This window comes from Alligator sinensis, unplaced genomic scaffold (assembly GCF_000455745.1).
Source record: "Alligator sinensis unplaced genomic scaffold, ASM45574v1 scaffold193_1, whole genome shotgun sequence".
NCBI classification, from domain to species: domain Eukaryota; kingdom Metazoa; phylum Chordata; order Crocodylia; family Alligatoridae; genus Alligator; species Alligator sinensis.
The window spans coordinates 826,890-836,736 of record NW_005842199.1 but is presented as its reverse complement, the minus strand read 5'-3'; the positions used below and the strand labels follow the sequence as shown (position 1 = coordinate 836,736).

General features: G+C 38.4%; 1 protein-coding gene across 10 annotated transcripts in view; it reads left to right on the top strand.

Moving 5' to 3' along the window:
* Positions 1-9,847, top strand: part of UROS (uroporphyrinogen III synthase) — a 66,069-nt gene that overhangs the window by 8,637 nt on the left and 47,585 nt on the right. For all 10 annotated transcript variants that reach the window (XR_324177.3, XR_003094765.1, XR_003094762.1 and 7 more), the window contains exons 2-4: positions 2,472-2,561; positions 3,345-3,428; positions 9,026-9,122. Coding sequence is in view for 5 of the 10 variants with exons in the window: in XM_006026585.3 (XP_006026647.1) it covers positions 2,499-2,561; positions 3,345-3,428; positions 9,026-9,122 (244 nt within the window). In the remaining 5 variants the exon portion in view is untranslated. The remainder of the gene's footprint in view (positions 1-2,471; positions 2,562-3,344; positions 3,429-9,025; positions 9,123-9,847) is intronic.

Genomic DNA, 9,847 nt, shown 5'->3' with positions numbered 1-9,847 from the left:
GTTCGGTAAATAGGCCCCCGGAGTTGTTAAGACTCCGTGGGTTCGGTAAGTCGGCCCTCTATTGCCCTCTTAAGGAGAAAAAGAAGCTGGGTTCGAAGGGATTAGTAGCGCTTAGAAATCTTCATGCTCTTTCTCCCAAACTCCAATTGCTTTCTCTTTCTCTCCAACTTGGGCGGAAACCTCCCAAGCTCTTTATACGGCTAGCAAGCCAATCGCTAGCCGCCACGTGTGCATAATTTAGGATCGGCCAATAATGTGGCGCAAATCTTAATGCAAATGGCGGGAACTCCTTTGCACTGTGCATCACTATGATGCAAAAGAAATGCACCATGCAAAGAAGGCTACAAAGTGGCGGGAAATACTGTTCTGCATGTGGGTTCTCTATTGCAGCAGAAAACTCTACCGTGCAAAGGAGCTGCAATTTGGTGGGGACATAATTTAGCAGTGCCAAAGCACACAAAAACAAAAAACCACAACTTTGGGTTGTGACATATTTATGTAAGATATGTAAAGTATGTAATTAGTCTTGGAAGAGTTTGTAAGTATGTGTTGTGGGCCAGAGTTAAGGTTATTGGTGAAATGCGTAAGGTGAATGATTTTGTAATGTTTTTATTAAGAGAATGTACCTTTTATAAGAGTAGTACTGTACAAGTCTATAGTACTACTGTACTGCCTTAGCTAGTAATCTCACTTCTTTTTAATGCTTCTGGCTTTTTTGTATTGTTCTTTCTATATATAATTTGCACAATACATGTTGTCACTGGTACAACTCTTAAGACTAAATTAAAGGTTTTTGTGTGGTCCTTTCCCACTTTTTAAAAAAGAAACAGAAAATTACATTTCATCAATATTCATGGATACAGATAGACACACACATGTACTTCAGCATGTGCCACGGATAAAGTCGGCCAAAGTTGAGACCCATTTTGTTGGTAAACAGAGCAGAGTTGTTTGCCAGTGTATTTTAATTTGTAAATGTTAATTTATAAATGTATACGTGTTAATTTGTAAATATATAAAGTTTTAAAATGCATAACTGCATAAAATTCACATGGTGACATCGGTATCCAATCAGTCACAGAACATATTGTTAATTTTAGTTTAAAAAGCAGAAGTCTGGTATCTATATAGTGTACAGCGTTGTGGCACCTAGATGAACTTTAGAGTTGGTAGAATCTCTGTTTCAGTGTTAGGAGTGGCTGAAAAGTTGTGAGAACATTTACTAACTTTTCAAGGAAAAAAAACGCCTTTTTCAATAATCTCCAAATTATTTCTGGATCTTTTAGACTAATCAAAAATGTTCATAGACACATCTTCCAAGTGAAAGTCATAACTTCTATTGCTAAAGCGAAAACTAAAAAATGACAGCACTCAGCATTAGAGGCCGTGTTTGAAAACTTGGATCTTAAATATCTTTCCCTTTAGCTTCCATATCTATAAAATGAGGATAATAACATATACTTTGCATGGGTGTTTAGAATGCTAATTCATATTGGTGAAATTCATAAACAATATAAAACTTTGTGTAAATCATTGGTGTTCAGAATTATTTAATTAGAATTAATTAGATTGGAATTTAATATACTAGGGAATTAGCAAATATTCAAGTATATGGTAGCTAATAGATTTCTGTTAGTCTATCATTATATTATTTAGTGTATTAATGTAGCATTTTTGGGAGTATGGTAGAAGACTAGCATTAAATGCCATCATCAATTTTGAGGGCAAGTGGATTTTTTTGTCATAACCACAAAATTCCAAAGCAGAACTCTCCACAAACTTGTTCCTTTGGGAAAACAATGACAAATATTAGTCACTTTGCTTAATGCACTGCTGCAGTGGTTCCCAAACTTTTCGGATGAGCACACCAATGATCTGTAAAGTCCCTTCGAGCCCCTAACAACTATGAAACGATGAAACCACTGTTTACCCTCAAAATCTCTTATAGACTGCCATGTACACTAATCATTAAACTTTTAATTGAAATGTGCAGGGAGGAGGTTCAATCAACAGACCAGTATAGACAATTTACCATGGCCTCACAGACCACAGTTTTGGAACCGCTGTACTTCTTGAAAGTGCTCAGATACTTATGTTGTGCCGTAACATAAAAACCTATAGAATATAATAAGAAATTTAGAAGAGGAGACGGGCATTATTTTTATGTATTAATATGGTGCATAGGACATTACTCCTTTAAAAATGTGTTTTCCTTTAAAATACATTCTCCTTCATAGCTTTAAACCTCATTTGTGTCTAAGTTGTGTTATCTAAAACCAACATGTTTTTTGTTGGTCTTATCAGGGTGGATGTTCATTCCCAGAGTGTGCCCATTAGCTGCTTATTCATTGTGTAAGGACTAGCGCATCTGTTAATTATCCAGTTTCTTGTGATGCTGAACTGTTAGAGCTATTGTACAGAGAAAAGTCCTCTAGATCTAATTTAGATATATTTATTTTATTGTACTTCAGTGCTCTGTCACGGTTCTTTGGTAAACAATGAAGGTTCTGTTACTGAAGGACCCCAAAGAGAGAGACTCGGGACCAGATCCATATATTCAGGTAAGTACATTAACCACCCCCCAAAACAATCTATCTCTTTCCGTTGTTTTACAAGGAGACAAATATAATGTTTAGCAATTGAGCAATGTAAATGTGATTAGTTGTTATTGGTATACGACTAGAGGAAATGTTCATTAAGAAAACAAGTTTTATAGTGTAATTTATATGGGCACAAGGAGTAGTTTTAGATAAGAATTTTTACATTGAATTCAAAGTTAAAGATTTCAGAATGATCATGATTATTATTACTGAAGTTAGTTTTTAACAATTACCCCATTAATATCAATGTGTTCTTACATAGATCAGAATTATTTTTGCAGTGTTTTGTAAGTGTTACAAAAATTGTCAGTTGGAGTTCAGAGTCTAAGAATGTGTTGTAGGGTCTAAAAAACCCCAGAAGTAGCCTTTCTTCTGCATATCCTATTTGCACAGCTAGTTCCATTGATTTCAAACTTATCTAGACATGATTACAGAACTTTTAGGACTTGAGCACTTGGATGGTATAGAATGATTTTTACCATATCTGTTCAATGGATAAAGAGAGGGCTTCAGTCTCCAGGGCTGCTAGTTCAGGTTTTTTCAACAACATTAAATATACCAATTAACATAAACAACATTCACCTGTAAAAATAAATCAGACTTTCTTCCTTAGACACTTCTGGGTTTTAGTTTAGAAAAATAGTTGCAAATTATTCTACTGCCAAATAGTCTGTTCTTTTAAAAAGAAATACCCACCCACTACTTGCAATGTATTTCAATAACAATATACACTTTTATCTGTAGGAATTAGGATCATATGGATTTGAAGCAACTTTAATTCCTGTTTTGTCTTTTGAATTTGTGTCTCTTCAAAGTTTGTTTGAAAAGGTAAGATTTAAACCTTTTTGGTAGTCCCCTTCTCAGCAAATATTGGGCCCATCTGTAATGACCAAATTATAAAGCTTATCTCTGGTTCAGTTAGACTCCCTTGCTGCTACCTGCACTGCTTTGCTCCTCCAGAATTGTAGCTGCCTAAATTGTGACCCTGAAAATGTGGAGGACCTAAACTTTTTAGGTGCTTTATTTCCTGGGTGTCTAGAGTTGTGTCTTTGTGCTTCCTCAGAAATGCCCCAAACCTGAGCAGTTTGGTGCGTAGCTCATGCCTAAGCATGACTGGATCCAGAAACTAGATGTGCCAAAGTCTCTGGGCAGTTCCACTTGGTAGGCATTCTCACAGGCCATCTAAAACACAACAGTAAAATTGGGCTCCATTGTTATGCAGGTGTGGACACCACTCTAGAGAAGAGGAATCAGTGGCCCACCGCTATAATAGTCTTGTGGCTACAGCACCCTTTTAAGAAGGGGAAGACCAGGTTTCATTCCCTCTTCAGTATGGGGGATTGAAACCCACATATTTCACCTCCCAGTACAGAAAAAAATTAAGATTATTTAAGAAGCCTGGAGGCAAGCACAAGAAGACGCATGACTCTGTAGCCTAATTTTTATGGCACTCTCCAGGAAGTAAGGGAGAGACTTAGACCCTGGTCCAAGGACTATTTTTGTAATGCTTATTTAACAGTAATTGGATAAAATACACACAGGATGCATCAACACGTGCGCTTTACTGTGGAGTTGACTAATTCGATACTCAGTAAAATGTCACAGTCTCCATGTGCACCGGTATTAGGGCACAGTAAACTAATTAACTCTGCTATAAGAGTTGGGGGTGAATACTGTTGGGGACGGTACTATCTTACAATGGAGTCATTTACGGCACCAAAACGCATGTTTAGATGCTAGCCAGGCAAGGGCCAGACTTCTGCCTGCCGCCTGGCCACACAGCTCCACATGGTCAGCGCCCTCGTGCTCCAGCCAGCCCCTCCAGTGCCACCACCTGAAGCCCAGGGCTAACCCCCTGTGTCCCTTGCCAGCCCAGGCTTGCTCCACCCTGGCTCAGACTGCTGCTGTCCTGGGGACATGTGTAGACAATGCGCCTGGGAGTAGTTTACTCTGACACAAATTTTCTCTGTAGTCTATTGCCTCATGTTAATTTCATATGTGGGTACACCCACAGAGTCCTTGAAGCAGGGATTGGAGCACAGGTTTCCTCCTTCCCAGGGAAGCACTATAAAACTAGTGGTTCTCAGCCTTTTTTAGGCTCAAGACACCCCTTGGGAAATGTCAGCAAACGTGTTCACTCTTTTTTTTTTAAATATGGAAAAATAATATAGCAATTTTTTATTTGTTAACACTATAGATTATTTGAAATCATTGGGTTTATCTTGTGAATCATGTTTATACACCTAAAAATGCTAACATTGCATGGCATGTAGCAACACCCCAGAAAGGATCTCAAGGCACCCTGGGTGCCACAGAATGTTGTTTGAGAATCAGTGTATTAAATTATGATAGAAAATGGGGGAGAGGGAGCAGCAATGGCCACAACACTTTCTTCTCCTCCTATATTTTAAAAGGAAACAGTGAGCCTTTCTCACTTCTTTGGTTAAAAAAAAAAGAGTGCAGGTGCCTCTCTTAGGAGAGGTTTCTGGCTGCAGATCCAAACTAGAGAAAGGTGCCTTCTTTCAGTGCTGTGTAATGTGTCTAATGTTACTTGTAAATGAAACTAAGATTTGAGATCTGAAGGGTTCTTTCTTTTGTGCCTGTAGTCTATATGCTGTAATATTAGGGCTTATATATGTGAATAAGAGCTCATGGAAAAAGAAATAGGCCTTGTTAAAACTAGCATATATGATTTGAATCATCCTATAACTAGTCTTTCCATAGTCTACTTATAGGCTGGTTTAAATCACAGATGCTCAACCTATTTTACAAACAGACCAAAGTAATGGCCTGAGGGCTGCACAGAAATAGCATTGCTAGAGCTCTGCATGCACACAGAGCTCTCTGAGCTCACCAGTTGTTGGGATGAATTCTGGCTGGAGCCACCATTTTCCCATGGCTCTGGAGTCCAGGACTGAACTGCACCCCTACTTGTTCCTTCCTTCTCGCTGCAGCTAAATTCAGAGAGCTCACCATGCCTGTGGAGGTCTCTGGTGATGGGCCTTTTGCATGGGCTTTGTGGACCACATCCAGCCCATGGGCCATAGGTTGAGCACCACTGTTTACATCGTATGGAACTAAGGAAAGATCTTGCGAGTTGGAGAAGGGTATTCAAAATAGAAGAGTTATGTTTATTATATAGTTATTTGGGGGGGAAGGGGAGAAATATTTTTTTCTAAATTGAAAATAGTCATGAAAGACTTTTGGGTTTTTTGAAATCTTTTGGAGATTTTGTTTAATTTCAAAATTTCAAATGCTTATTTTTTCCAATGTTTCTGATATTTTTTATGGCATTGGAGGCAAGAGTTGACTAAGATCTTCCTTTTTATTTGAATTTATAATTTTTCCTTTACTATAGTAACTTTTCATAGCCTCTTTACCTTAGAAAAAATATTGTGGCAAAATAAAATGCTGAAAAGTGAAAGAAAAAACCGATCTGAACATAATTTGATTGTTTGCTATTTTGTAGCAAAAAAGAAAGGCAAAGAGGAAAACCAAAATTAAAAAAATTAAAAGTAGAAAAAATGTTCTATTTTGAGCTCTGCAAAATGGAAACAACTTCAAAATTGTAATGATTTTTTTTCTTTTCAATACCTGTTCCAGTGTCCATTCAGAAATATTTTAAAGGTCTGTTGCCAAGCACCTGTGCCCCTTCCATGGATATTAAAGTAAACAAAATACCAGCCTTTTAATTTAAAAGGCTTACAAATGGAAATTCCACCTTGTAACAGGACCCTGCACGCCCAATAATTTGTCAGTCATAATGCTTTAAAAAGTAAATGGATCAATCTTACATAGTATTCCCTGAAGTTGGCTAAATTCTGGCTGTTGCGAGCTGCTGGTGGGGACGTTTCCTGAAGTGAAAACCTTGACTGAGAATGAATGAAAAATAAAATGGAATAAAACCCCCAACAAAAAAAATGTTGGCATGAGTTTGAAAGTAAGCACTGTTCTTCCCATAGAAAAATACTTTTTTTTAGAATAGATTTAATTTAATGATTATATCATACAGAAGCAATCCACTGTTCTGTATACTATTTCATATTTCTCAAACCTGATGCTGAGTTTAGGCTTCTACACAGAGTTTACATCTATAATGCATAAAGCTACTGTAGAGCGAGTAGTTTCAACCTAGAAAAAACATATGGAACAAATGTATTGCTCCCGCATACCTTATGTTCCTATAACTTAATGAATGCATTCAATGCAGAATGTTTTTCAAGAGTAGAACAACTCTTTCAGTGTGCCTTGAGATATCATGGCCTGACTTAGAGATGTCTTTTCAAAATTTGAACTCCTTGACAATGCCTGTCACTTAGTCAAAAAGGGCTTTAAAGGCTGGGTTATACAAAGACAATGAAAAAGAGAATCATGATAAATGTTATGGGTATTTAGCCATGTGTAGAGGGGATTTCTGTTTTCTCCCTCTCTATCCCAGGCTAGTAACCAAGATTTTTCATTTAAAATTGTTTAAAAATTTGGAAAAGCAGGTGCTGAGCCTTATCCCCAGCTTCATGAGAATTTTTCAGCTCCAGGCAAGAGATGTTACTGTCATTTAATGAATGTGTTAAATCTGCAGCACCTCTGCTTCCAAAATGCTTGTCATGCATGCATAGTGTGTTCCCTAAATGCTTCTGGATGGCACTGTGGGGTGGGAGGCTCATTAACAGAAGCTCTCCACTCACATATTGTGCCATTTTCTGCAGCTGCAGAATGAGAGGGTTTTTTGTGGGTTTTTTTTTAGAAAAGCTACTCTGATCCAAACAAATTAGCAGAGAACAAGCTGGCCAGGTATGAATCGGCTTATATCCATTGCCAGGGTTATGAGGCAGAAGTGCTAATAGCTATTTTCTATTTGCTGCAGCTCCACTGTGGTGCTTTCTTTTCAGCATTGGTGAATTAAATACATTTTGGGTAGGTCCATAAAAACTTTCAACATCTAAGTTGAAATCCTGGCTTCATTGAAATCAACAAGAGTTTTACCATGGACTTCTGTGGGGTCCTGTGGGAAAAGACCCTAAATTATCTATGACCTATGGAAATCTTGAGGTCCTGATTTTTATTTTAATGTTTACTAATCAATCATGTAACAGAGATGATAAAAAATAATATTACACCATTTTTTCTCACAGTTTCCTGTATTCCATGTAGGAATCTTGTCCTGTATTAGGTTCCCAGTAGGGCTATGTGCATAATTTTTAAGCGTTAACTTCAAAATATCCATTATCTTGTATGCATTTGTATATCTTGAGTGTTTTGAATTCTTTAAAATAGATTTTCAGAATTGCCCAGCTCCCATCCAGGCACCTAAATGAAGCGGCTGAATTTCCAAGTGCTTTGCATGTTTCCACCTCCACAGCAGCCTGAAATTGGCATGGTTTAATTGTGGCTTAAAGTCTAACCTGCCACAGTATGCAGCTTAAAACTGCATACATGGTACCTTGTTGTCACTTTAAAATATTAATGACCATTTTATTTACACTTTTTTAAATCAATAGTCCTTTGGTGTCCTGATTCTTACAACTCTCCAATGACACCTGAATATTTTAGGATACTGAGTTTAAACCACTGGTTCTCAACCAGAGCACCATGAGACCTTTTCCAGAGTGCCATGGTACTGGTGCCTCCAGGTGGAACTCTCATGCACCTGTTCCCAGGAGGCTTGGCAGGGTCAGAACAAGCAGTGGGCAGGGGTGGGAGGTGCAGATATACCTAATGCAGGAAGGAGGACCCCTTCCTGGTGCAGCCCCGGAAATAGAGGTGTGCAAAGCAGTTTTGCCTGGCTGTGCTAGTGCTGCCCTTCAAAGGAGAGGGCACTGGCACCTACTGTATCTGTTAATCCAATGCAAGCAGATTTGACCCCTCCTGGAACAGCCTCCCCCTGGGTCCACCTCCTGGAAAAGGGGGTGCCACTACATTTAGAAAAGTTATGGAAGGATGTCTTCAGCTTGAAAAGTCTGAGAAACTAAGTAACCAAGCAGGACCCCTGATCAATTAGGATCCTGCAAAGGAACTACTTGTTTATTACTTTGACTGTGGGGCACTCAGTAACTAAACAGAACTGCTTGTTTTGGGGAATGTGGCAGAGCTGACCCAGTAGTGCTCTCTGAGTTACTCAGAGGCAAAGCTTCACCTGCATGACATTTAAATACCCCATATACTTCTCTACCTCAGCTTCAAGCCAGCTCAGTGCCAAGAATTTGTATCTGTTCTAAATTCAGATTTGCAGAATTAACATAGTCTTTTCTAAAAGTGTTTGAAATAGCTTAGAATTCAGTGTTGTGGTATATCTTTCTTACTAATGTCCCTGTTACTTGTATTACATAATTAAAATATTTGCTACTTTTAAAACTAAAAGTTCACAAAATATTTTTTCAAGCTTCTTATAACTCATCTAAATATATTTCTGAATTGTTTGTAACTAGCTCTCTCATCCAGAATGCTATGGAGGTCTAATTTTTACCAGTCCAAGAGCAGTAGAAGCTGTCAAGTTATGTTTAAAAGAGAACAGTAAAAATGAAGGTAAGTGTACATTTATACAGTTGGTTCTCTGTTTAAATTAAAATCTAAGTTTTACAGGGGTTTGGGGGGCTTAAAGGGGCTTTGGGAGGCATTAGGAACAAGGATAACTAGGCACTTCACATTTCCTTTTTTTTTTTTAATATTTAGACCCAAGGCATACAATACATTCAATCATTTTATATTTTGAGGAGCTCCAACCTGTTGGGGCTGTGTGTTTACAGAATCAAGACCTTAGGGCATTTATACACGTGCTCTCAGAGAGTGTGTGTGTGTACGGGGAGAGGGGGGGGACTTTAATTAGAGTGGCTCTGAGAGCTGCTCTAATAAACGAGATGTTCCAGGCATTTTAATCAACATCCCTTTGCTGAAAAATGGTGGTGGGGGCGCTTAACTAAAGCTTGTCGAACAAGCTTTAGTTAAAGCACCCACACTGGAGTCTGCTGGAGCATGGTAATTACCACGCTCCAGCAGACTCAGTTAATCGGATCTGCTCTGATGCGCTGTAATTGCAATGTATTGGAGCAACCTCACTACACATGTATAGGCGCCCTAAGGGGATTTTAAACTCTTTAGAGCTGGGATCATTTCTTTCTCTGTGTTTGTTATTGTTGGGCCTCGGTCCTAACATGAGTGTGTTAGTATTGATAGAACATAGATTCATAGATGTTAGGGTCGGAAGGGACCTCAATAGATCATCGAGTCCGACCCCCTGCATAGGCAGGAAA